At 45.6% G+C, this 27,590-nt stretch overlaps 1 protein-coding gene across 3 annotated transcripts; it reads left to right on the top strand.

Annotated features, from left to right (window-relative positions):
• LOC128583288 (LHFPL tetraspan subfamily member 7 protein-like) lies at window positions 1-27,419 on the top strand. Of its 3 annotated transcripts, XM_053587430.1 has the most exons (7): window positions 6,649-6,891; window positions 10,033-10,104; window positions 19,079-19,271; window positions 23,440-23,569; window positions 23,891-24,007; window positions 24,882-25,020; window positions 26,962-27,419. In XM_053587430.1, the coding sequence occupies exons 4-7, from the start codon at window positions 23,543-23,545 to the stop codon at window positions 27,228-27,230; spliced, it is 552 nt and encodes a 183-aa protein (XP_053443405.1). In that variant the 5' UTR covers window positions 6,649-6,891; window positions 10,033-10,104; window positions 19,079-19,271; window positions 23,440-23,542; the 3' UTR covers window positions 27,231-27,419. The 3 variants fall into 3 exon arrangements, with proteins under 3 accessions (XP_053443403.1, XP_053443405.1, XP_053443404.1); XM_053587428.1 differs by lacking the exons at window positions 23,440-23,569; window positions 23,891-24,007; window positions 24,882-25,020; window positions 26,962-27,419 and adding an exon at window positions 1-607 and having other exon boundaries at window positions 6,820-6,891; window positions 19,079-22,782; XM_053587429.1 differs by lacking the exons at window positions 6,649-6,891; window positions 10,033-10,104; window positions 19,079-19,271 and having other exon boundaries at window positions 23,471-24,007.
• The last annotated feature ends 171 nt before the right edge of the window (window positions 27,420-27,590 follow it).

Here is a 27,590-nt window from a genome sequence, read left to right as displayed (position 1 = left end):
TAGACCAGATGGTGACTCGGCAGACAAACCCAGCTGAGGTCACAGTTAAGCTTTTGGACCAGGAACTTACCATGACTTCAGAACAAACTAGAGAGGTTAAACCTTCTCCAACCATGCAAGAGACTCCAACTCAACCTCTAGAGGTACCAAGGGATGTAGTAGCTCCAGCCTATTATGAAATAACAGTTCCAACGCCGGGTCAGGATCAAGCCCAGCATACAACATCCCCTGGTGTCACGATCACAGTTTTACCTTTGAGCCTGGAATTTGTTGTAACTTTAGCAACTACATCAGAGGTTGAACATCCTGTGGCTCTGGAGAGGATGGCAGCTCCCCATCCAGACCAGATTCAGACTCAGCCTCCAATCCCGACTGAAGTTACAATTCAAATATCCGACTCGGACATTACCGTAACTCAAAATTCGTTGCCAAATTACAACATGGAACAAGAGATTGCCAATATCAACACCGACATGAACACCAGCATATGTGAGCTCTGTACCTGCAGAGATGAGACACTGTCGTGTGTTGGTCTCAGCCCAGAGAAGAGACTCCGCCGAGTGCCTGTGCAGGAGCCTGAAGCCTATAATGGCACCTTCACCGTCTTGTAAGTCACTTATCCTCATTCGTTCTCTGCATCCTGCCTCACATGGCAGCCTTTTCCTTGAGACACTTGTGGGCTTTCTTCATTGGTTGACTTTCTGCTTTTACCTTTTACTTGTCAGATTTTCCTTATCCTCATTCTCCTTTGTACTATTGTGCCCCTTCTCCAAACTTTTACCTGTGACTACTCTTTACTTCTTTATCCATTTCTCTTTAGTCCCATCATATCATTGCTTACCTCTTCTCTTCTGAGTTTGCTTCACTCTCTTCACAGAAGCATATTACTCTGGGTGGCACCTGTGGCTCAAGGAGTAGGGTGCCAACCTCATATACCAAGGGTGGCAAGTTCAAAGCCAGCCCCGGCCAAAAAAAAACCACAACAACCCAGGTCTGTCATTTATTAGTTTTGTGACCTTGGGCAAGTCATTCCACTCTGTGGCTCAATTTCCTCATCTTTAATATGGGGATTGTGATACTTACCATTTCTTAGGATTGTTGTGAGATTTAGGGGTGGGAGTACATGTAATACTTACATGTGTATCAGTGCCTAGCATATATATGAATGTTAACTATTATTATCATTATTCAGTCCCTTAATTATGTCCAGGCCTCATCTTTGTACCTGGTTTCCTGTATGTAGTGCCCATTTTGTGCCCAACTCAGGGAAGAGTATGACATTATCTCTAGAATATGAAAATGATAGGTAGGAAGAAAAGAAATAGGCATCAAAAGGGAGGTGGTTTATAATTAAGTCCTAAAGAGATATAGAGACCATAGATGCTGTAATTCACCAGAATCTATAATCATTGAGGTGTGGAGGTCAGGGAAAGCTCCCTGGATAAGCTGAAACTTTGCCTGGGGCTTAAAAAGCATCTATAATCTGTTAAAGAGAAACATTGGGAGTAAAGCCTAGGCAACATCATGGCTGCAGGAATGATGGGGATTTAGAAGACCAGTCTTGCTTCCAAGAATTGGGTTAGGAAGCAGTGGAAAACGTGATTATGAAAAACCTTGAACATCAGATATGGGAGTTTGAAAGTTATATGCAATGAGGTATGGAGAGCCATGGAAAGTTTTTAAGCAAGAGAAAGAAATGATTAAGCGCCGTGCCTCAGTCGGTAAGGCGCCGGCCCCATATACCGAGGGTGGCGGGTTCAAACCCGGCCCCGGCCAAACTGCAACCAAAAAATAGCCGGGCATTGTGGCGGGCGCCTGTAGTCCCAGCTACACGGGAGGCTGAGGCAAGAGAATCGCTTAAGCCCAGGAGTTGGAGGTTGCTGTGAGCTGTGTGAGGCCACGGCACTCTACCGAGGGCCATAAAGTGAGACTCTGTCTCTACAAAAAAAAAAAAAAAAAAGACAAAAGGATTATTTTAGAATCCATACATAGCATGCTCTAGAGGGGGAAGCTTAACTCTGGGAGACCAAATGGTAAGCTTGTCTAGCAAAATTTAGAAGTAAAGTGAGAAAGGACTAAAGCTGAGTGCTTGTGATAGAAGTGGGAATAAAGTCCTGGGGATACTACAAAGGAAGGACAGGATTTAGTGACCAACTAATGAGTTGGGAGAGGATGTGTATAGGGAAGGGAGAAATCAAATGTGACTCCATGGTTTCTGTCCTGCATGATGAAGATAATGATGGTTGTGGAATACTATGCAGCCTTAAAGAAAGATGGAGACTTTACCTCTTTCATGCTTACATGGATGGAGCTGGAAAATGTTCTTCTTAGTAAAGTATCTCAAGAATGGAAGAAAAAGTATCCAATGTACTCAGCCCTACTATGAAACTAATTTATGGCTTTCACATGAAAGCTATAGAGGGAAGGGGGAAAGGGAGGGGGGAGTTGGGCAGAGGGAGGGTGATTGGTGGGATTACACCTGCGTTGTGTCTTACAAGGGTATATGTGAAACTTAGTAAATGTAGAATGTAAATGTCTTAACAGAATAACTAAGAAAATGCCAGGAAGGCTATGTTGACCAATGTGATGAAAATGTGTCAAACGGTCTATAAACCAGTGTATGGTGCCCCGTGATCGCATTAATGTACACAGCTATGATTTAATAATAATAAAAAAGATAATGATGGTGGTATATAACAAGTGCAGCAGTCAGAGCCAATTTGAGGGAGAGAAGATCAGTTTGGGCATTTTTTTAAATTTCTGAGCATTAAACAACCAGAAAGCTTCTGGTTAAATGGAAATGTGCATTAGGCAGACGACTGTCTTATTTCTACCCCTGCCCCCAACTGGGAAAAATACACCTATAAAGTAAATAGGTAAAATTATTGCTGAGGGGCGGCGCCTGTAGCTCAGTGAGTAGGGCCCTGGTCACATACACCCGGGCTGGCAGGTTCGATTCCGACCCGGGCCAGCTAAACAACAATGATAACTGCAACCAAAAAATAGCCAGGCGTTGTTATGGGTGCCTATAGCCGCAGCTACACGGGAGGCTAAGGCAAGAGAATTGCTTAAACCCAAGAGCCAAGAGTTTGAGGTTGCTGTGAGCTGTGATGCCACAGCACTCTACCCAGGGCAACATAGTGAGATACTGCCTCAAAAAAAAAATTTGTTGCTGAGGAATAGGGAACAGTGTTAAAGGTAAAGATTTAAAGTTATCCACAGAGCTGAAACTGATTGTAAGGCATTTAACAGTTTGCTTTCAAACATGTCATTCATGGATATATTTACACTTTTTTTAAAAAAGTCATGGAAATACATGTGTGTATATATGTGTATATGTGTGCATGTATATATATGATATATGATAATTTATTATTTTTTATTTCTTCATGGGTTTTCCCTGCACTCTCTTCTAGTATTTTTATAGTTTCATGTCTTAAGTTTAAGTCTTTAATCCAGTGAGAATCTATCTTAGTTAATGGTGAAAGGTGTGGGTCCAGTTTCAGTCTTCTACAGGTTGCCAGCCAGTTCACCCAGCACCATTTGTTAAATAGGGAGTCTTTTCCCCGCTGAATGTTTTTAATTGGCTTGTCAAACATCAAATAACGGTAAGTAGCTGGATTCATCTCTTGGTTCTCTATTCTGTTCCAGACATCTACTTCTCTGCTTTTGTGCCAGTACCATGCTGTTTTGATCACTATCGATTTATAGTAAAGTCTCAGGTCTGGTAGAGTGATTCCTCCTGCTGTGTTTTTATTTCTGAGTAATGTCTTGGCTATTCGAGGTTTTTTCTGATCCCATATAAAATGAAGTATTATTTTTTCAAGATCTTTAAAGTATGATAGTGGAGCTTTAATAGGGATTGCATTAAAATTGTATTTTGCTTCCGGTAGTATGGACATTTTAACAATGTTGATTCTTCCCAGCCATGAGCATGGCATGTTTTTCCATTTGTTAACATTTTCAGCTATTTATTTTCTTAGAGTTTCATAGTTCTCTTTGTAGAGATCTTTCACATCCTTTGTTAGATAAACTCCCAAATATTTCATCTTCTTTGGCAGTACTGTGAATGGAATATAGACCTTAACTCTTTTTTCAGCTTGACTACTGTTGGTATATATAAAGGCTACCGATTTATGAATATTGATTTTGTAACCTGAGACACTGCTGTATTCCTTGATCACTTCTGAAAGTTTTGTAGTAGAATCCCTGGTGTTTTCCAGATATACAATCATATCATCTGCGAAGAGCAAACGTTGATATATGATAATTTAGACACATAAGTGATTTTATCCATTTATTCATTCATAACTGATATTATCTTCCAAGAGATTGGACAGACAGGAAGTTAAGCTTCTGAGGAGATGCCTTATTATTTGTGCCCATAGCCCCACATTCTTTCTTTCTTTCTTTCTTTTACTTTTTAGACTTTCTCTTCCACATGAATTCTATTGTGTACAGAAAACAGTGCATACTGGCATGAGGCTCTGCCACATCTTCACATCGTTTCCGTTTTTTCTCCTATGGTTTCTCTTATGTTTAATGAGACTGAGGACCACTGAAAACCTTTGCCACATTATCGATATTTGGAAGATTTCTCTCCAATATGAATGTTCGTATGTTAAGGTTTGAGCTCTGGTTAAGGTCATTGCCACACTGTTCACATTTGTAGGATTACTCTCCAGTTTGAATTCTTCTATGCTTAGCATGCTATCAACACCAGGTCAAGGCACCGCCGCAGTCTTCAAATGGAGGGTTTCTCTCTGTCTGATTTCCTCTGTGTACAGTGAGGATTGAATTTGAGTTAGATTTTGCCACACTGTCCATATTTAAAAGGTTTTCCTCCAGAATAAATTCTTAAACATCTAGAAATGTTCACAAACTAATGAAAGTCTATGCCACATTTTGACCACTGTAGTTTCTTTCAAGAATGACTACTTTGATGAACAGAAAGAGTCGAGTACAGTGTAAATGCCTTGCCCCCTTCTTCACATTTGTGGAGTTTCTCTCCACAAGAAATTCTGTTATGTTCACTATGAGTTTAACTAAGGAAAAAGGCTTTAGTGCATTCTCTAAATTTGTAAGTTTTATGTCCAAAGTAAATTCTTTGAAGTACAGAAAGGTTTGAGTCACAGTTAAAGGCTTTGCTACACTCTTGACATTTGTAGGGTTTCCCTCCAGAGTGAATTCTTTGATGTCTAGAAAAGCTTGTGTAGTACTTAAAGGATTTTCCACATTCTTGACCTTTGTAGGGTTTCCCTCCAGAGTGAATTCTTTGATGTCTAGAAAAGCTTGTGTAGTACTTAAAGGATTTTCCACATTCTTGACCTTTGTAGGGTTTCTCTTCAGAATGAATTCTTTGATGTACAGAAAGATTTGAGTACTTGTTAAAGGCTCTGCCACATTCCTGACATTTGTAGGGTTTATCTCCAGAATGAATTCTTTGATGTCTACAGAGGAGAGAGTGCTGGTTAAAGGTTATGCCACATTCTTCACATTTGAAAGGTTTCTCTGCAGAATCAATTCTTTTTCTCGTCCAGAAACGTGTGAGTGTTGCTTGGTAAGTTTGTCACATTCCTTATAGTTGCAGGTTTTTCCTCCAGTATCAAAATTCTCATGGTTATGATATTTTGAACTGTGGCTAAGACATTTGCCATCATTTTCACACGTGTCCAGTTTCTCTCCGGTATCGATTCTTGAGCAAGACTGAAAAACTTGGCTACCTTCTTTGCATTTGGACTGTTTTTTCCAATATGAGTGATCTTATGTTCTGTAACATGTGACCAGAAGTTAGAGGCTTTCCTATAGCTTTTACAATTAAAAGTTTTCTCTAAGGTATATATCGTTATTTGTCCATTGAGATTTAACAATTGTCTGAAGGTGTTCAAAGAGTTACTACATTGGAATACTTTGCCATAGGTAGCTGTTAATCATTGGTGAAGTCCACTGTAACATACTTTCTGCTCATCACACTTATACACACTTTCCCAATATTTTGTTAAGTTTAAATTCTCGGAGCCATAGCTTTGATATCTGGTCAGGATCATCTCTGGAAATAAAATATTTGTGCCCCACTCTTGAAAACGGTCTTCGGTATAATGAGTATATAGAGCTGGGTGCTTGACTAGTGTCTGGTGTGTCTTCGCCTTCCAGGGTTCTTTGCTTTGCTCCAGACAGGTGATGAGTTCTGGCTTAGAGACAGTAAGACCCAGGAAGAACAGGTTTCTGTAGGTCTCTAACATGACTTCCCCATACAAATGCTGCTGAGCAGGGTCCAAGCAGGCCGACTCTTCCATAGAGAATTCAACAGACATGTCCTTGAATGTCAACACTCCTTTGGATTCTTCCCTGAGGACCTTTTGAATGTCACCACGAGGGAGGGACGCTGGGCGCTGCAGGCAGACAGCTGCTCAGACAGCTCTGGGCATTTCCCAGCTTCCGGGATGCCCCGGTGTCCTGCAGGTCAATTCTCTGCAGAAGCAGAGTGACAGAGGCTGCTGCAGAGACACTTAGGATCCCCAGGAAAGGGAACAGCTGAAGAGGAGGCCGTAGCTCAGAGCCCAACTCCAGAGACAAACGCTGCTCAGAATCCTCGGTGCCGCCTTCTTCTTTCTGGCTGTGCATCACTTCCCAGCTCCCGAGATGTCCCAGTACCTGCAGGTCACAGGGTGACAGAGGCTGCTGCAGAGACACCTGGAATCTCCAGGAATCCCCACATTATTTCTTGATTAATTGTGCAAATTAGGAAGCTCATAGCTCTGGAAATGAGAAAACTGGAAGTATTTTCTGTATTTGAATATCGCCTGTGTTTCTTCACAGAAATTTCCAAGGAAATGCTATTTCTTACATTGATGAGAATGTATGGAAATCATACCGTTGGACTGAGAGACTGTGAGTATACTCTCTCCAGATATGAGTACAAAAACTTAGATGCATTGTAAGATCCTTCCTGGTCCAGAATCTTGAGGTCAACGCTTCTAAGGAAAGGTGTTTCTTCCTCCACATCTCAAATCAATGTCTGTTGATTATAATTCTATGATTATTTTAAAATTAAATTTGGTGGGCTCTCTTTAAAAGAAAGAGGCAATTTAAATGTATTTTTATTATGTAAGTAATACACATTATACTCTTAATATATAAAAACTAAATAACAGGTATAATGGAAACCCTCCTTGTGCCCTGATGCCTGGTCCCTGAGGTAACCACTACCCCTAAGTGTGGTGCATATCCTTCCAGACCTTTCCCAAGTATTTGCCTACATACATATTTACATATAGCAAAATGAATTTTTTGTGTGGCCTTACGTTTTTTGTTTTATAGAAATGGTAACATCTTACAACTTGATCCTTTCACTTCATGATACATGTTAGATTTTTCTTTCACAGCACTTAGAGGGTTACCCCATTCATTTAAACTCTTGCATCATTCCATATTATGGATTCCATACTATGGATGTGGCATGAATTATTTAATAATTCCCCTATGGATGGATGTTTAGATTATGTCCAGTTTTCTTTTCTTTTTCTTTTTTTTTTAGAGACAGAGTCTCACTGTGTCACCCTCGGTAGAGTGCCCTGACATCACAGCTCACAGCAACCTCCAACTCCTGGGCTTAGGCGATTCTCTTGCCTCAGCCTCCCGAGTAGCTGGGACTATAGGCGCCCGCCACAACGCCGGCTATTTTTTTGTTGCAGTTTGGTGCAGTTTGGTGGGGGCCAGGCTCGAACCTGTCGCCCTCGGTTTATGGGGCCGGCACCCTACTGACTGAGCCACAGGCGACACCCTCCTATGTCCAGTTTTCTTGTTAGGTGCATTGCTGCTTCTTTGTAAACTTGGGCAAATATTTCTGTAGAACAGATATCTAGAAATGGAATGGTTGATATGAGGACAATGTAGGTATTAAATTTTAATTGTCCTCAAAAAAGTTGTGCCAACTTATACTATACTCAACAGAATATGACAGCCTTTTTCCACTGAGTATTCTCCAACTCTTTGCTGATATGATGGGTGAACAAAAAGGGTCCTGTCTGAATTTTTCTGATTACTCTTGAATTTAAATACCTTTATTTGTTAAAAGTTGGTGAACATTTGTGTTTCTTCTGAGTTTTCTGTCCTTTATCCATTTTCCTTTTGAATTATTTTCATCATTTTCTTATTAATTTATTAAAGCAGTCAATTTAGATACATAAGTTATTTTGGAAAAATACAGTAGTTTGTGTGTCATCAGTTCAACTTGTATAGGCGATCTCTGAGTTTTCATTTTTGAAAATAGAGATGTCATTTTATTTTCCATGAAAGTTTGTCCCCTTGTAATATGATTCCATTTCTATAAAGTTCAGGAAGAGGCAAACTAAAGTATGTTGTGTGCGACTGACATGTAACAGGTGAAACTATATTTTGAAAACAAGGAAATTACTATAAAAGTTAAGATAGTGGTTATCTTCAGAGGTCAGAGAGAGGGTCGTGATTGGAAAGGGCCACACGAGCTTCTGGATGCTCGTGGTACTCTTTCTTGATGTGATGATATTACATGGGTACCTGCTTTACAATTATTTAAACTGAACATTTAAGTTATATGCATTTTATGCACATTGTATTTCTCAAAAAAAAAACAAAAACAAAAAACATTTTTTAAATGGGGGGAAAAGCCTACTGACTTCACTTGTAGCCTGACATAGGTCCATGTGGGGCTTTAATAATAACATTTGGGGCTCGGTGCCTGTAGCTCAAGCGGCTAAGGCGCCAGACACATACACCAGAGCTGGCAGGTTCAAATCCAGCCTGGGCCTGCCAAAGAACAATGACAACTACAACCAAAAAATAACTGGGTATTGTGGCGGGCACCTATAGTCCCAGCTACTTGGGAGACTGAGGCAAGAGAATCTCTTAAGCCCAGGAGTTGGAGGTTGCTGTGAGCTGTGACGCCACAGCACTCTACCCAGGATGACAGCTTGAGGCTCTGTCTCAAAAAAAGCAACAACAACAACAACAACAAAAAAAAATTGGGGGGAAAGAGACGAGGAAATGGCAGTTCTGCTGGTCTTGATTAGAACGAGAGTTGGGTTCTAACAGGGTTGTTGTGATCTAGAGAGTAGGCATTAAATATACGATTTGGTGGGAATAGTGGGTAGGGGTGTGTGTGTGTAGAGATCGGACACAAAAGGAAAATGTGAAGAAAGGTTTGAATGAAAACAAAGCAGATGTTGCCACCTTGAAATTAAATAAGAATGAGTGTATTCAATTGGCACCATTACCCAGGTTTCCTCCACAGATAGGAGTTGGTCCGATATGGCAAATAGTTTGCATTTTTATTTAGAAATAACCTCTTCCTTTACACTGTTGGTGGGACTGCAAACTAATTCTACCTCTTTGGAAAGAAGTATGGAGAATCCTCAAAGAACTCAAATTAGATCTCCCATTTGATTCCTCAATCCCACTATTAGTCATGTATCCAGAAGAAAAAAAAAATCATTCTATCATAAAGACATTTGTACTAGGTTGTTTATCGCAGCTCAATTTACAATTGGCAAAATGTGGAAACAACCTAAATGCCACCAACCCAGGAATGGATATACCAAACTGTGGTATATGTATACCATGGAATACTATTCAGCCATTAAAAAAGATGGGGACATTACATCTTTTGTATTAATCTGGATGGAATTGAAACACATTCTTCTTAGTAAAGTATCACAGAGTGGAGAAGCAGGAATCCAATGTACTCAATACTAACATGAGGCCAGTAGATAATCTGATACATTCCCACATAAGAGAAAAACTCAAATCAATTCAAGGTCTGGGATGGGGAAAGAGGGAGCAGGGAGAGGGGAAGGAGGAGGATGGAGGTGCTCCCACTCAATGGGCCCAATGTTCGAGTGCATGGCACACTTCTTGGGGGCAGTACACAATTATAAGAGGAACTCTACCTAACTAATGCAAACATTGCAACCTATTTCTTTGTGCCCCCAGATTAACCCGAAACAATAATAAAATCTTAAAAAAGAAATAACAAATAACCTTATCCGTTTTCAGAATTCTCAGTGAAAATCATTTGACCGAATTACATAAAGATTCATTTGAAGGCCTGCTATCCCTCCAGTATTTGTAAGTTAGTTAGTTAATCGTATTTATTTATGAGCTTTTAGTGATATTATCTGTAAAGTGAATCAGGGGTTCAAATTAGATAATCTCTAAAACTTCTTTCAGCAATAAAATGCTGCAGTTCTCTAAATCCGTGTAGCGTTTTAGCCCGTCTCTAGCCCATCTCTTTGCATTTTTAGTTTTTAAAATCATATAGATAAGATACGGATAGAAAAACACTTTGCTTATAAGGAAAAAGTGGTAATAACATCTGAGCAATTATTGGCACCCATTGAACCTTGTTTTATAAGTTTTATATATCATCTGCTTATATTTATATTTAGTCTACAACCCATAGAGCAAATCTAATCCACAGTCTGTTTTTATTTACAGCCTGTAAGTTAAGAATGGCTTTTACATTTTTAAAGGGTCTGTAAAAGAAAAAGAAAGACAAGAATATGCAACAGAGACCATATGTGACCTACAAAGACTAAAATATTACTATTTAGCCTTCAGAAAAAGGCTAAATTTGGGTGGCGCCTGTGGCTCGAAGGAGTAGAGTGCCAGCCCTAGGTGCCGGAGGTGGTGGGTTCAAACCCAGCCCCGGCGAAAAAAAAATGCAAACAAAAAAAAAGAAAGAAAGAAAGAAAAAGGATTTGAAAAAGTTGGTTTAGTAGCATGAGAAGAATTAAACTGTAAGTTGTTGCTCAAAGGAAAGGAAAGGAAAATATAGACCATCTACACTAGTTTGAATGCCATTAATCCAGAAGTTTTTGATAATTTAATCTCAATTAAATTAACATTTAACTATTAAATAAGCAGATGAATTATAAAGAATAAATACATTTAAGAATATAAAATATTAAAGAATATTAAATATTTAATATAAGAACATGATACTAAAATCATATAGATATGATTTAATTTAATCATATATTAAATATATATATTTAAGAGAATAGGCTGGCAGTGAGGATTTCATAGCAGAAATTACTATACTCTTATTGAAAATAGTTGTTTAAGGACAGGTGCAGTGGCTCACACCTGTAATCCTGGCACTCTGGGAGTCCAGGGTAGGAGGATCCCTTGAGCTCATGTGTTCGAGTGCAGCCTAATTGAGAGTGAGACTCCCTGGGGAATCTTCCCTGGCAAGGGGAAGGAAGGAGGCGCCAATATCTAGGGATGAAGGCATGTTTGTTCAAGAGCCTTGATGGATTAGTAGCAAGAAAGCCAGGCCAGGGGAGAAGGCTTGTCCAAATGTCCTGGTTACTGATTAGCCAAATCTCAGAGATTCTCTCTGCAAGGGGGGAATCAGAGGGGCAATTAACCCATTTGAAAGAAAGGTCAAGATAAATACTTCTCTAATCCTGCAGTTTAAAAAGATAGCAAGTTGGGTTTCTGGAGCCTTCACTGGCTTACTGGAGAGCAACCCCAGTGGATGGGACATGAAAAGGAAGGACTAGAACAAGAGAGGCACTAATATTTATAGAACCCTTACTATAGAATCATAGGGATCCATCCACCAGCCCCCTAGAAGAGGAATTGTGAACCTCCCCCTTCCCTAAGCCCATTTTGTCCAGGGAGGAAATCTGGTCTCAGATAGGTTAAGTGCTTTCCCAAGGTCACGAAGAAGCTGCAAAGAAAAAGCTTTTTCTTCATGCAACAGGTACAGCCTTTTCCTTGCAAAAGGTAATGGCTGCTCCAGGCTAGAGAAAGTTCAGGCCTGACCGGCAGGAAGCCCTGACCGGCAGGAAGCCCTGTGACCTAGCGCCTGCGGAGGTCACAGGCAAGCCGGCTCCAGGACAGAGAGCAGGGTTTCAGGGCGCGGTGCCCCTGCTCCCAGACGACTGTGTGCCAGTAGGGTGTGAAAAGGTCAGGCTGGGGTGGGGGTCAATGGGCAGCTTCCCTTCCCAGGGGCCCACCCGTGTCCCCGGGCGGCGCTGCCACCCAGGCGGGGACCACGCCGGCCTGCCTGCACGCAGGCCACTGCCTGAATCCCAGCCGGGCGCCTCTGCCCACAGAAGACCAGCGCAGCGGAGCGCAGGCCTGATCCCGAAGGACGCGGCCACAGCCCAGGCGTCGGGGACTCCAATCGCTGCCCTTCTCATGCCCCCGGTTGTCCCTGTGCTCCCTTCTCCCGGGGCTCAGTCTCGCTCGTCGCACTAACGCCCCACTGTCCACCTCCGGGGCCTTCAACCCGCACGGATGTCTAGATCCTAGCAGCGCCAAGCTGGGTATCCCAGATCCCCAGCGATCCCTCAGCTCCCGGCCACCAGATCTGCTTTTGGAATCCACTCTCAAGGATCAGACCGGCGTAGGAGAGACGGGGATCCTCTCGCTCCCCGCCCGGAATCACTCTACGCCGTCACTCCTGGCTGGGGATCCAGGGGGACCCCAGGCCGCCGCCGCCTGATCCCCTTCTTGGATCGACTCTCTAGTCGCCAGCCAGATGACGCGGGATCCATTGGATGCCCTGTGCGGGATCTTCCCGCGGGATCCATTCCCAAGTCTCGGGAAACAGATTCTCTGGCTTGCAACCAGAATCCTCCCTCCCAGCGGATCCAGAGCCCAGAGAGATCCTCCGGGTCCCCGCCTCTTACCTGGCCAACTTTGCCAACTTTTCTCTCGGGGCCGCGGCCGAGCAGAAACTTGGCAGCCTTCCCCCTCGGCTGCCTCCCCTGACTCCTGGTGGGTCAGGACTGGGGGCAACTGGCCAGCCCCCACCCCCCGCGACCGTTGAGCAACCTACCCTGCAGCCGTTTCCGGCCCGCGCCGCGCCGCGCCGCCACCTGCCCGCAGCCCGCGGCACCTGCCGGCGTCGCCCGCGGCCCTGCGCAGCCCAGCCTGCTGGGGGCGGGGCCTGGGGCAGGGACGCGCCCCCGTCGCCATGGGAACTGCGGCGGCGGCGCCTGCGCGGAGGGGCTCGGGATGGAGCACTGCTCATAGGACCCGAGCCACTGCCTGGCGCCTGGGCCTGGGGACTGTCCGGCGGGTCAGAGGTCAGGAGTCTTCCCGGGACACACCAGCCGGAAGCTCTCTCGCCCCTCGAATCCCGACCCTGGTGTGTCCGACTAGGAACGTCACTTACGGTCCCCGGAGTATCCGCAGGCACCATCTAGGTCTGCGCCCCCAAAGCCTAAGGCAGCCCGGCGCTTGGTAAAGTCTGATCCAGCCAATCGCCGGGGCTGCGGGCGCCTGCCCGGGAGCGGCAAGGTCTGCGCGAGGCGTTGGCGCCCCCTCGCTGCAAGCACAGGGGCCTACCGTGTGAGAAGCCTCCTGCTGTTGTGCTAGGGTAAGGGTTGTGGGGTCATGGCTATAGAGACTTGCGGACGAGTTGACAGAATCATAGGTCACCCCTGGAACAGAAAATGCCTGTTCTGATATCCTTTACAAATTTCATTCAACAGATCTTTATTAAGCACTTACTGTACATCGGGTGCTGGAGACATAGCGGTGAAGCTGCTGGCAAGATCCAGGCTTTGCGAAGCTTACAAATATTGAAAAAAACAGGGCGGCGCCTGAGGCTCAGTGAGCAGGGCGCCGGCCCCATATACCGAGGGTGGCGGGTTCAAACCCAGCCCCGGCCAAACTACAACAAAAAAATAGCTGGGCGTTGTGGCGGGCGCCTGTAGTCCCAGCTGTTCGGGAGGCTGAGGCAAGAGAATCGCCTAAGCCCAGGAGTTGGGGTTGCTGTGAGCTGTGGCCATGGCACTCTACTGACGGCAATAAAGTGAAACTCTGTCTCTACAAAAAAAAAAATAAAGAAAAGAAAAGAAAAGAAAAAAACAATTGCATGAGTAAATGGAATTGCATTTGTGACATGTCCTCCTAAGGAAGATGTGCAAAGCATGAATAACCAGAGGCCCTAAAATCATATGTGCCTTTATTGTAAGTCGGCTGGATTTCACTAAAGAGAGAGAAAAAAAACTTCACATTGTGTGGCTTCAGAATTGACAGGAGCCCTTTTGCCTCATCTTTCTCCTAAGTTGTTGAGGTATGTTTTGTGTGTGTGTGTGGCACAAGGGCGGCTCCCGTTGCACATCCTTTTCCACCACAACCTTTTTGAAGTTGGGATCTCCACCCCCATTTTATCAACAGCCTGAGGCTCCCTAGCAGACTCTCCTATAGTGATGAAATCCAGAAATGGTGGGGGTGGTGAGGCAGAGGCTCCATCAAGTCTTTTATGTTTTAGGACGGTCTCCTTTATCATCTGGATATCTTGAGCATAATAATTGATAGGACCAAACCCAGTGGCTTTTACCTATGACTGCCACTTCCAAGAGAAGTCTGTGAGGTCAGGAACAAATTGAAAATTAAAATCCCTCAAATCCACCTTAAGTGGTGCTTTTATATGGTACATGTATGTTAGTTACATGAGCAAAGATAAATCATTTATTGTCTGCTCTTCTCTCTAGAACTTCTCAAGGAGAGACTTTTGTCTCTTATTCACTCCCCTGATTTCCAGTGCCTAGAGCAGAGCTCCACACACAGTAGGTGATGGATGAATAGATGCTGGGTGCATGAATAACCTGCTGCTCCTTCTCCTCCCTAACTTTAGAGCAGGGGTGTCCAACCTGTGGCCCCTGAGCCGCACACTGATCTAGTGAGGACTTTTTTTGCTTGTCTGTGGTATTGCAAAGTATGCCGGACCTTTTTCTTTTGCTAATCAGCTCTCCCTAGTGCTTGTGTATATACTGTATGGCCAGAGAAGAAGTTCCAATGTGTAATAGAGAAAAGACAAGGTTGGACGCACCTGCTAGAGAACTTCTTATCTCTGGTGGGAAAATTCCCATGAACAAGAATAAGTGGGCTGAAGGTTCTGCTTAACTAAATATTCCATGTTTCTCAGACAACTGAGTTTTCTGTCATGGCACTTTCTATCTCAGAACATAAACACTGAAGGGAATTAGTCATCCTTCCACCTCTCCCTAAGGCCCACTCCTCACCCTTGCAAGGCCCCCAAACCCAGATGTGTCCCCAGCCTTGACCACCTGCCCAAAAAGATGTCCTCCAGCCCAGTCCAGTGTTTCAGCTTTTCCATCCCACTCCAGCTTTGGGTGGGTGTGTGTGTACAGAAGTGCCAAACTACAACTCCCAGCGTCCTCCTGGCCCCAGAAAGGGTGGGACTTCCTAGTTCAGCTTGGCCTTAGTGGGTTCCCCCTGCATTCCTGTGTGCTCCCTCTCAGTGATTGTACCCTGATCAAAGAGGTGTCAGGTTGTACACTGTTTCTACAGCCACTACCCCCGCCCCTCCTGTCAGCTCTGGATTTTCTCTTCCTGAGGACAGAAGGCAATACCACCACCCAGAGCCCTTCCCAAACCTCTTTTCTATGCCCTTCCATCCCCTTCTCCAGGAAATCTGTCCTGATTAGACTGCCTGTTCTCAGAATCTTTGGCAGCTCTGCCCAATAGAATTTTCTGCAGTGATAGAGGTGTTCTATGTCTGCACAGTCCAACATTGCCCACAAATGACTATGGAGCACTGGAAATGAGGTCAGCGGAACTGAGGAAATAAATCTTAAATTTTGTTTCATTTTAATTAATTTAAATAGTCACATGCCGCCATAGCTACTGTATTGAATTGTACAGCTCCACAACCCACACGCTCCTTGGCAGAGACCACGTTTATGCATTTCTTTTCTTTTTTCTTTTCTTTTTTTTTGCAGTTTTTGGCCGGGGCTGGGTTTGAACCCACCACCTCCGGCATATGGGGCTGGCGCCCTACTCCTTTGAGCCACAGGTGCTGCCCGTTTATGCATTTTTGTTGGTGCATATTTATCCATTTTGTTTTTCCTGTAATTTACCTGGTTCATGAGAGGGAGAGCCAGTATATTTGAAATGTTTTCCCTCAACACAAATCCTTTGCCCACGCCATGCCCTCTGCTAATAATACTTTGCCCTGGGGCGGCACCTGTGGCTCAGTGGGTAGGGCGCCGGCCCCATATACCGAGGGTGGCGGGTTCAAACCCGGCCCCGGCCAAACTGCAACCAAAAAATAGCTGGGCGTTGTGGTCTTGTAGTCCCAGCTACTCGGGACGCTGAGGCAAGAGAATCACTTAAGCCCAGGAGTTGGAGGTTGCTGTGAGCTGTGTGAGGCCACTGCACTCGAGGGCCATAAAGTGAGACTCTCTCTCTCTACAAAAAAAAAAAAAAAAAGAATACTTTGCCCTCTGCCTGTCCACCATCTGGTTAACAACTACATGTCCCTCAGACCTTAGATTCTTCCTCTGAAACACCATCCCTGACTACCAAGACTGATTAGGTGTCACAGACTCTTAGTCTTATGCACCCCCTCCTCCATTAAACTCTGATTATACTGAGTATAATTTCACAATTACTTCTCTCTCACTTTCTAGGTCCTTGAGGGCAGAGACTAGCATAGTACCCGAAACCCAGTTGACAATATTCATGGCAATCAATGTTAAAAAAGTGTTTTCACATGATAGGACCTAGTGCCTGATTCAGTAATGATACTAATGAAAGTACTTAGCCTGTGCTGTCTTGTTAAATACCACAACACCTGTGAAAGATGCTGCACTATTATCTCCCTTTTATAGATGAAGGATCAGAAGCTCAGAGAGGTTAAGAAAGTTGCTCAAGGTCACACAGCTAGTATCTCAGTCTGATCCCTGGAAAACAGAGCCTAAGGCAATATGTGCTAATGCTTTCTTGGAGATGTAATCCCAGCCCAGCAAGGGTAAAGGGAGAGAAAAGAAAGGAGAGAAATACAAGACATGCCTTAGTGGGCTGGCCACAGTGTCTCCACAAAACACTGCTGGAGTTCCTCCATTCACGGTGTCTCTGGATAAGCCATGTGAAACAGACCACTGCAGAAATGAAGGGAAAACAGACTATTGCAGAGATGAAAAGTGTCATGGGCTGATACCTCTCACCACTTGTTCACCATTATTCATGGTTGGGCCCAGCTGCTTCTCACAGCTGGGTTGCGTTGCCTTCACCTCCAGGAAGCCACAGGGATAGCCAGTTCCATGCACAGCTTCACCTGAGCCTGTAAGAGGAGGTTCTAAAGCTCCCTCCTTCAAAGGGTCCAGGCAGGTCAGCTTGGTTGACACCCGAGGGTGTTGGGAGCCTGAGCCATGATGCAGGCCACCTCACTTCAGGCCTAGCTGGCCATGCGGCTGCAGCAACTGATCCAGAATGCCTGCAAGGGGAGGGGAGGGGAGGGGAGGCTGGATTGTGTCCAATGCTGCTGGGAGGCCAGGAAGGCCACAGCTGGGCACAGCTGAGTGGTGCACCAGTAAACCTGACACAGCTAGTAAACCTCAAAACTGACATGTGGTTTAGGCTGAATCCAAATCCCTTCAACAACAAATAGCGATTGAAAGGAGAAAAAATAAATGAATGATGGAATAAGTGGGAGGAAAAATTAATAAATGAATGATGGAATGAGTGGGAGGAAACCGTGACAGTCATCACTCCAGATGCCCTCATTTTACAGGTGGAGAAACTGAGGCCCAGAGAGGCAGAGATGCCCCAAACCAGGGCACACCGAATGTAGGTGGAAGAGCTGGGACTTGAGCCTGTGTCTGAGGCTTCACTCAAGTTTTCTGCATGTAACTTGCTGGAGCCTCCTGCTTCTGACAGCACCAGCTCAAGTCATACCACCATTTCCTGAACATTGTTCTCACCAGCCCCGCATCCATTCCCCCTCCTCTGCTAACAGCACCTCAGTTTTCTTCCTGGGAATGACCCCATTCCCCACACTCAGTCCATGTGGTTTAGGGAGGTGAGCCTCATGGCATTCCTATGCTACCAGAATTCCCAAACCTCAAGCCCCAATGCTATGCCCCAGGACCTAGGTCAGGCCAATCAGAACATCCCATTTTCTTGGATGCATGATTGGTCCATGGCTGAGCATGTGATCCACATCTGACAGAGTTAATCACAGCACTTGCTGTAACTGCAAAGAAGAGCAACCCTTTCTTTTCTCTAGGGTTGCTGAGTCTAGGAATGTCAGCCTGGAGCCACTGATGGCCAACACAGTTAGAAAGGATCTGCCTAAGAATAAAGCCAACCAAGCAAAACACAGAGCAGAGAGAGAGATCCTGAAGATATTGCTTATTTACCTGGATCCTGCTGTGCCTGAATCCAGTCATATCAGAGAATGTTCGGTTATGTGAGCCAATAATTTTTCATTTCTCCTTGAGCCAGTTTGAGCTGCACTTCATCTCTTGCAGTAAAAGACAAGACAAGCACCTGGTCTGTGCCAAGTATTATGTGGATGGATGCTGGGAATAAAGACGTTTAAGATACAGTGTCTGACTCTGGGAGTTCCATAGCAGGAGAAGCTTCAAGAAACTGGGTATAGGCGAAACTTACTAAATGCAGAATACAAATGCCTACTTATAGTAACTAAAAAAATGCCATGAAGGCTACGTTGAACAGTTTGATGAGAATTTTTCAGATTGTATATGAAACCATCACGTTGTACCCCTTGATTGTACTGATGTACACAGCTATGATTTAACAATAAAAATAAATAAATTAAAAAAAAAAAAAAAAAGAAATGCAAAGGTAGACTCAGCGCCTGAGGCTCAGTGGCTAGGGCGCCAGCCACATACACCAGAGCTGGCGGGTTCGAACCCAGCCTGGGCCTGCCAAACAACAATGACAACTACAACCAAAAAATAGCCGGGTGTTGTGCTGGGCGCCTATATCCCAGCTACTTGGGAGAGTCGCTTAAGCCCAAGACTTGGAGGTTGCTGTGAGCTGTGACGCTACAGCACTCTACCTAGGGCAACATAGTGAGACTCTGTCTCAAAAAAAGAAACAAACAAAAGAAATGCAAAGATACGTGCACGCAGTTCCCTGGACTAGAATTACCAGGGCGAAAGGTAGCGGAGAGAGTGGCAAAGTTTTCTCCAGCTGGTGCTTAATTGTAGCTCAGTTAATCCCTTTGTGTGACTTCTGCCCGGAAAACACAGTCTCCTCACCCCGTCCCCATTTGGGGCTGGCTTTTCCTTCTTTGCCCACCCAGAGTGAAAGGCTGGATTTAAGGAACTGGAAAGGACAGGCACACACCCTCAGAACAGCTTATCACACACGCCCGGCTTTGTTCCGCAACCTGAATGTTTCCTCCAAAGGGAAAATAACCTTTTATGAGGTCACAGACTTGGGTCTAACGCCGGAGCCTGAGCAGGAGTGTCCACATTGGAGGGTCCTGACCTGAAGTGCGGGGAGTCTGGAGGGGAGAGTGATCTGCGCTCAGGATGGGGGAGGAGAGGAAACTGGAACAGCTCCAGGGGATAGTTCAAGGTCCATAATGGGCTGGGGGGGGCGGTCCATGAGCTCTGAAATTACAATAGTGTGTGTGTATGTGTGCACTGTGCGTTCTAATCTGCATAGGGAAAGCAAACATAGTTTTAAATCGTATTTTCAAAGGAAAGCACCACCTCCAAAAAATTAAGTCCCACGGGTCTAGGACATAGATTTAGTTTTGTACATGGGGAAACTGAGGCTCGGAGCCATCATAGAATTTGTTCCAAGGAGACACAGCCAACTTGTGACAAAGGCTGGAAGAGAACCAGAATTGGACTGGCTGTGTAAGGGAGGCTTACACGAGAGGTGCAAGTCAATGTCCTCCCCAGGCCGAGCTTGGCCGTCTGTGGGTCTCAGCCTGGACAACACCTGGACCCCCCAGATTGGATCCAGTGCCCTTTCTCCATGCCTGCCCCCAGCATCACCCGGGCTTTCCTGTGGTCTGGAGCTGTGCCTGTATACATCTGTCCATACATCCAGACACGCACATACCTGCATACGACAGGCATATACCTGGACGTACCTGCTGATCAAAGGGCAGCAAAAGCACACAACTCAAGCTAGACTTATACCATGTCACACTCAGAGTCTCCCCCTCCCCTGGTGAACCCGTTCCTCCTGCAGGTTCCCCAGCTGGCGTAATGGTGGCTCCGCGGTCCCCTGTGCCCAGGTCAGACCCTAGAGGCGCGTTGCCTTCTTGCTTTCCCTCCTGCCCGGAGCCACCCCGTCAGTACGTCTGGTCAACTTGACCTTTGTCCTTCACAATAGATTCAGAATCGGACCCCCTTTCCCTTGCCTGCCTTTCCTGCACCCTACTCTGATCCACCCTTGTGGCTCACCTGACTTGACAAGGAGCTTTCTGAATGCTTCTCTCCAGCCTTCCCTTCTACCTGTTCCCCACCCAGGAGCCCGTCCTGTTCTGTCGCCCAGGCTGGAGTGGTGTTATCATACTCACTGCAGCCTCAAACTCCTGGGCTCAAGCGATCCTCTAGTCTCCTGAGTAGGTGGGACTACAGGTGTGCACCACCATGCCTGGCTAACTTTTAAAATGGTATTTTGTGTAGCGATGGGGGATTTTATTTTGTGTATGCTGTCCAGGCTCTCTCAACTCCTGGTCTCAAGTGATCCTCTCACCATGGCGTCTCAAAGTGCTGGAGTTGTAGGCATGAGCCACTGTGCTTGACGCAGAGTGCTCTCTCTAAAACTTAGGACAGGTCTCAAGACTGCCCAAGACTGTCTACAGATTCTCCATCTCACTCAGAAATGAAAAGCCAAAGCCTGCAAGGCCCCCCGCTCTCTCAGTCCTCATCTTTTCCAGCCTCTGCCATGCCAAGCACCAGGGCCTTTGTACCTGCTCCATCTTCGGCCTGAAATATTCCTCCCTCCCTGACACCCCGCCCTCAGGTCCCTGCTCAAAGTTCACCTTTTCTGTGGTTTTCCATGACCACTTCCCAATCACTCACTCTCTGCCTCCGTGCTTCATTTTTCTCTAGAGCACCATTAACATCCAGCATGTAATATACTGACTTGTTTATCTCCTTGCTGACTCTGTCCTTTGCTAGAAGGTAAGTTCCAGGAGGAGGGACTTTGTCTGTTTTCCTCACTGCCAAATCCCTAGCACCTAAAACAGTGCCTGGAACATAGTAGATACTCAGTAAGCATTTGTTGGATGGATGGATGGATGGACATATTGTTATATCCTGTTTGTCTGTCTTGCCCACAAAACTCTAAACTCCTTGAAGTCAGGGACTACGTTCTGGTCATCACTGTATTCCCAGGGGTGGAGGGTTAAGGAGTCACACTGGGCTGGGCACGTCAAAGTAGAAGAAATGAATGATCAATCTGGTCTTTTAAAAACTGAGAACATGGAAGCCCAAGTCCCTATAGCAGCCACTTCTAAACTGAGTCACAGTTCTCCTCCTAAGATTCTGCCTGTAGCTGAATATGACTCTTCTAGAATCATCCAGGCCCCCTAGACAGAGCGGGTGGGAGAGCTGACCATGTCGTAACCTTGGAAAGCCCTGAGAAACCACTGGAGTATTTGGCTTTTATTTAATTTTTTTTTATTGGTATTTGGCTTTTAAATTAAACTTTAATACCACTTTGGGCTTAGGGCCCAGAGTTGGAGCCTGATTCCCTGAGTCCCAGCTCCACCACTTACTTCCTGAGCCTCAGTTTTATCATCTGTAAAATGGGAATGAGAATAACAGACTCTGCACTCATCAGGTGGCCATGAGGATTACATGCAAGAGGCACTGAAAGTGCTTAGAATGGGGCCTGTGAATGCTCAGGAATTGCTGACTGCTACTAAAAGTTAAGTACTGAGCAGGAGGAGAAAAGATTCAGTTCCTTTCAAGCTTCCCTTAGGTGGATTCCAGCTAATTGGAGCTTGGCCGGATGTGGTTTCAGGTTATTGCGCCTCATTTAGGTTTCTGGGCATCTGGACTGTTGGCATGATTTTCCCAGGTGACATTGAGCATTATCTAAGGAACAAAACTCCTTTCAAGGTCAGAAATGCCTAGAGGGCCACTGGTGTAGCCTGAGAGAGGCAAAACCACCAGCCTAGGTGTATTCAGCTATCCCCAGCTTCCTGGCTGGAATTACACCCCTCGGGATGCTACCAGCCCAAAGGAGAGGCTGATTTGAGTATAGAAGGGGAAAAAACAACAAAAACCATCCTCTCTCACTCAAGGGAGCACATCTCACTTGCTGGCAAGCAGCCAGGATGTTTTTCTAATCCCAGAGTAAAAAGCCCATGCAACTTGACCCTGACCTACCTTCTCAGGCTTATCTCTGCCCCTCTCCCTGCAACACACTTGCATTTTATTCCCCAGAACTATCACAACTCCCACTCCCATTTTCCAGAGAGTGTTAAATGGTGAGTATTCCCATTTTCTTAGCTCACACAGCTGGGAAGGGGACTATTCGGGCCTCTCTGCCTCTTTCCACCACATCACTCTGCTTGGTGATTCAGCCCAATACTCTCTGCCCCCAGAGATTTATAATCTTCTTGTACATATGGAGAAACTGAGGCCCAGGGCAATCTGGAACTTGTACCAGGTCCCACAGCTGGTAAATAAATAGTACAGGGCTGGTTGGCCTCCAAACCAAGAATTCTTGCCACATTTAAAGTGCTGGCCAGGCTTAGATTGATAAAGTGAAACCAAAGGTATATAACCCAGTGGTCTGGGAAGTCTGAGTAGATGCTCTTGGCATAGTTGGCAGGTAGCTGCTTTTGACCCCGGGAGTCTTTGGGCAGGCTTACCCCTCCAGGCCTCCCTTCCAGCCATCAATGACAGGCTTGCTGTTATCAAACTGCCTTCTAAACTCAGACATGTCATTGGTGGACTGAATATTTATATCCTCCCCAAAATTTATGTGATGAAATCCTAACTCCTATGTGATGAAATCCTAACTCCTCCCCAAAATTTATGTTATGAAATCCTAACCCCTAAGGTTGCCCTTGGGCTCTGCCTATAGGAACCCGGACCAGGACGTGTGGAATAAGTATACTCATGACAACACAAACCCTAAAAACATTATGCTTAATGCCAGAAGTAGAAACCAAAGGTAAAACCTGAAGTCATACCATTTACATACGTGAGAAGTGCACATGTATTATACAACACCAATTTTGCAAAAATACCCCCAAACGCACATAAAAGAATTAACAGTGGTATTGGGCCGTGTGTGGTAGCTCACACCTGTAATCCTAGCACTCTGGGAGGCCAAAGCAGATGGATGGCTTGAGTTTAGGAGTTGGAGACCAACCTGAGTAAGATCAAAATCTCATCTCTACTAAAAATAGGAAAAAAAAACAAAACTAGCTAGGTGTAGTGGCACATGCCTGTGGTCCCAGTTCCTAGGGAGGCTGAGGCAAGAGGATTGGTCAAGCCCAAGAGTTTCAGGTTGCTGTGAGCTATGATGCCACAGCACTCTACCCAGGACAACAGAGTTAGACTCCGTCTCAAAAATAAAAGAAAGTCTTATTGATTAAGAGGCATTAGCTGTTGTACAGGGTGGCTGCTAGAAACAGCATTATGTGTGAATTTTAAAAAGGCATGCTCCCCCAAACCCCAGTAGAAGCAGCCCTTTTGGGTAGAGAAGGCTTGATGTGCAGAAAGAATGAATGAATGAATGAAACATGAGAGGTGCCTTGTTGGACCAGTGATGATGATTTACCATGCAGAAGGTGGAGATCTGTTCAAAGGTCTGTAAGTGCTAACATTTATTCTATTCTACTTCCAGAAATTGTTAGGGCAAAGGGTCTCCCCCACCCAACTCCAGGCTCAAGGGGGAGGGGGGGAGCTAATGTCCTAGGGTCTGTCCCTAGCAGCAGATTCCTGGCTGGGGTCAGGGGGATCTGCCAGTCCCTGTTTCACCTCTTGCCCTGGTGGTCTCTATTACTAATCTTGCTGGTTGAAACCTAGGTCAACAATACTCCCTAATGGTGAGCAGCGTGTGGGCAGCTCTGGGGCTGTCCCTTACCTGCATCTCAGCCCTCAGCCTCATCTCCCCTGCGTGGTTCCAGACACACACTTTCTCCTTTGGTGTCCTCACCTACTGCTCTTCGCCTCAAGGTGACAGCTGGAACCAGAGCTGTGTGACCTTCAGGTCCCTCAAGGATATTTCTGACTTTGCTTGGAAGGTGACCTGGGTTCACTGATTCCTGAGTCCTCTGGGGGCACAGTCCAACGCATCATGGGAGGGAAGCTCAGTGAATGGGATGTGAAGGGCCTTTCCTTGCTACCTGGGTGTCCCAGTGTCTGTGAACTCATCCTTAGTCTCTCCTATGAACTGAGACAGGTTCTCAAACCTGACAGCCTTTAAGAAACACCTGTAGATCTTTGCAAAAATGCCAAGTTCTGGGCTCCACCTGCATTCCCAAGGCAGTCACCTGCCCATACAGCACCTCTGTGCATAGGAAATAGCACCCCTTCTTCAGGACACTATACTGCCATCTGCTGGGAAATAGCTGTAATCAGTATGCAAATCTATGATAACCCCAAAGGTATCTCCTAGAGTTGCTCAGTGTACAACCTGTGCACACCTTCCTGGCCACTGCTCTAAGCACTGTTAGGTTTAGAAATGAAAGCTAAGTCCCTGTTGTGATGCATGTTACCAAGAGCAACAATGGGGGAAATGGGTAAGGACTCCTAGTTTGGTACCTCTAAGGAAGAATGTATAGCCTTCAAAACTGATCATTGCAAAGGTGGTGTAACAACACCCACCAGGTGCCTTTCCTGGTGATCCTGACATGTAGCAGGTACTTACTAAAGTTATGGTGTGGTAGCCAATCAGTCTGGATCTTAATTCTGGCTCTACCATTTAACTTGCTGTGTGTCCTTAGGCAAATGATGACAATTTCATGGACCTCTGTTTATATGTAAAATGGTTATAATAATAGAATAGACCTCATGGGGACATTGTGAGGACTCAAATGCTGGTCATTTAAGAAGCAGCAGCAGCATCCACTGGCCCCTGTCCCAGCAAAAACCCTCCCTCTTATTTCTCCCTGGCAGGTCTCAGCTGTGATGCTTCTCGGAGGCTGGCTGCTATTGGTCTTCAATGCAATTCTCCTCCTGTCCTGGGCCCTGGCCCCCAAAGGGCTGTGCCCAAGCAGGGTCAGTGGCCCAATGCCAGGGGTGCAGGCAGTGGCAGGTAAATACACCGGCACATATTTAAGTGCTGTAGACATATGGAATGAATGAGTGAATGAATGAATGAGCCTATGAACAGAGTCTGGACTTCTGGGTCAGACCTCAGAGATAAATCCTAGGATTGTCAACTATCTTGGTCCTGTAACAAGCCAGAAATTGAGGGAAAGAAGAGATGGCATCCCTAATGCCACCCATTCATGCCCTTACCCAACTCAGTCCTAATAATCTGTCCCCCTTGGGCCACCATGGTTGGGCAGGCATGTTGTGCACTACACAAAGATGCACATCCAAGAGCTCAGGAGATGCTCAAGTCTTGGCCATGCTGTACTTACTAAACTGTGAGCCTCAGGTGCTTTTCTCTAACTCACACATAGCTTTCGGATGCGGTGGCCTAAGTCTTGATTGCAACCCTCATTCAATTAATTCTCTCACCTGGATATAGCAATACTCCACACGGGGCTCCCTGCTGCCACCCTTTCCCCCTGGAGTCTGCCACACGCTGGAAACTGAAATCAGATCATGCTAGTCAGCTCAACTTATCCACCCTCCAGTGGCTTCCCATCACCCTGAGAATAAAATCTAAACTCTTTTACCTGGCCTAAGATGGCTCACATGATCCTGCCCCCATTCCCTCTCCATCCTCATCTCCCCTACTCTGCCAGGCTCAGTGTGTTCCAGCCGTCCTGGTTTGCTCTGTTGTTCACACGCCCCATTTTTGCTTCCTCTGCCTGGAGTTCTCTTTCTCCAGATCTTCTCATATCTCACACCCCACTTCATTAAGGGCGCTGCTCAGATATCACTGCCTCCACGGGGGGCTTCCGTGACCTCTAGTGAAGGGAGCTTCCCTCTCCTTATAATCTCCATCCTCTTACCTTGCTTTATCTATTTTTGCAGCACATCTTACTTACCTGAAATATCTTATCTACCTACTTGAATTTTGTCCACTCTTTTCCACTAAATGTCAGCTCCGTGAGAGTAAGGACATGTCTATGTGCCTTCTTATCACCAGGGCCTAGCACAGTGCTCCACACATCTTAGATATCCAGTAATTCCAAGTCACTGGAATTTGCTGAGTCAATGGGTAGAGATACGGTCCTTGCTCTAGGCTCTAGTGTCTAGTTGGCAGGGCTTGGGAGGATTAGGTGGTTACAACTCACTGGATATTTGGAACAATGTGGATGAGCGCAGGGTGGTAAGAAAAACTCCAGGAGGCATCTGACTCAGTGCATGCAGCATGTTGAGGCAAGCTTCTTCAAGGAGGTATCTCTTGACCTGAGTGTGGAAGGATGGGTAGAAGTTAACCAGAGGACAAGGGCATTTCAGGTAATGGGAAGATCAGGGGCAAAGGCAGGGTGACAAGAGGGCAAGACATACACAGGGAACTGAAAGTGGGCCAGTGTGGCTGGAGACACCGGGGAGGCTGTGGGGCATCCGACTCTTCTGTACCACCAGGAGTGCCTTGAGGCACGGAGGTGTCTGGTTCACTTCATTAGTATCATTAATGCCCACTACAGCACCGCTACAATTTTGAAGAATGAATGGATGAACTGATGGATGGATAGATGGATATTTTAGCACATGGATGGTGGGTGGATAGGGAAGATGGGTAGATTAGAAAATCACTGGATACATGGAAGATTAAGTGGGGGTCAAGTGGCTAAGTAGGCAGATGGATTAATGACCGGATAGGTGGGATGGAGGAATGGGGAGAAGTGGGTAAGATTATGGTTGAATGAATAGATGAGTGGATAGGCAGGAGGGTAGAAGGGTAGCTGAGTGAGTGAGTGGATTGAAGGAGCGATGAGCCCCTAAATAAGTGAATGAATGGATGGGGAGGTGGTAGAGGGGTTGCTAGTGGGTGGATGAGTGAATCCTGGGATGGAAGGTTAGCCTGGTGCCCTTTGATTGACAACATAGTGGCTTTCCTTCCTGTCATTTTCAGCCACTGCCACCATTGCGGGCCTGCTGGTTTTCCCAATCAGACTGGCTTCCCCATTTGCCAAAGCAGTCTGTGAAGGCTCCTCTGTGTACCATGGTGGAAGGTGCCAACCAGGCTGGGGCTATGTGATTGCCATCTTCAGTGCAGTCCTGGCCAGCCTCCTGCCTGTGATCAGCTGGCCTCGTGTGACCATGACCAGCATCCAGGGGATGACCATCTTCTTCTCCAGCGACACAGAGAGAATCATCCTTATGCCGGAAATGAACAAATAAAAATCTCCCAGGAGAAGCAAAAAGAGTGCTAGATCTAGAGTTGTATGAAATGGTCACATAGCTAGTCTCAAATCCAAGCTCTACTGCTTCCTTGTGGTGTGACCTCAGGCAAGACCCTTCACCTCTCTGGACCCTAGTTTTTCCTTCTATAAAATCAAAGTTGAAATAATGCCTACCTCATGAGGTTGCTCTGAGAATTAACTCCGGTTTCTTTATATAAATAAAGCACTTCGCACCATGTCTGGCACACAACACTCACTAAATGTTAGCTACTATTATTATAATCTCTACCTCACAGGGTTGTGGTGGGACTTAAATGTATTTATAAAAAGTGTCTAGGCCAATTCTGAGTATGTGGTT

This window comes from Nycticebus coucang, chromosome 4, assembly GCF_027406575.1.
Source record: "Nycticebus coucang isolate mNycCou1 chromosome 4, mNycCou1.pri, whole genome shotgun sequence".
Lineage (NCBI taxonomy): Eukaryota > Metazoa > Chordata > Mammalia > Primates > Lorisidae > Nycticebus > Nycticebus coucang.
Note: the sequence above shows the minus strand (reverse complement) of the source record. Positions and strands in the feature narration are given on the sequence as shown.

Bases quoted from the DNA above. Each gene is read 5' to 3' on its own strand.
- LOC128583288 (XM_053587428.1), top strand. From the start codon at position 9: ATGGTGACTCGGCAGACAAACCCAGCTGAGGTCACAGTTAAGCTTTTG. The intron at 608-6,819 runs GTAAGTCACTTA...GTTTCTTCACAG, and splicing joins AATGGCACCTTCACCGTCTT to AAATTTCCAAGGAAATGCTA. The intron at 6,892-10,032 runs GTGAGTATACTC...ATCCGTTTTCAG, and splicing joins TACCGTTGGACTGAGAGACT to AATTCTCAGTGAAAATCATT.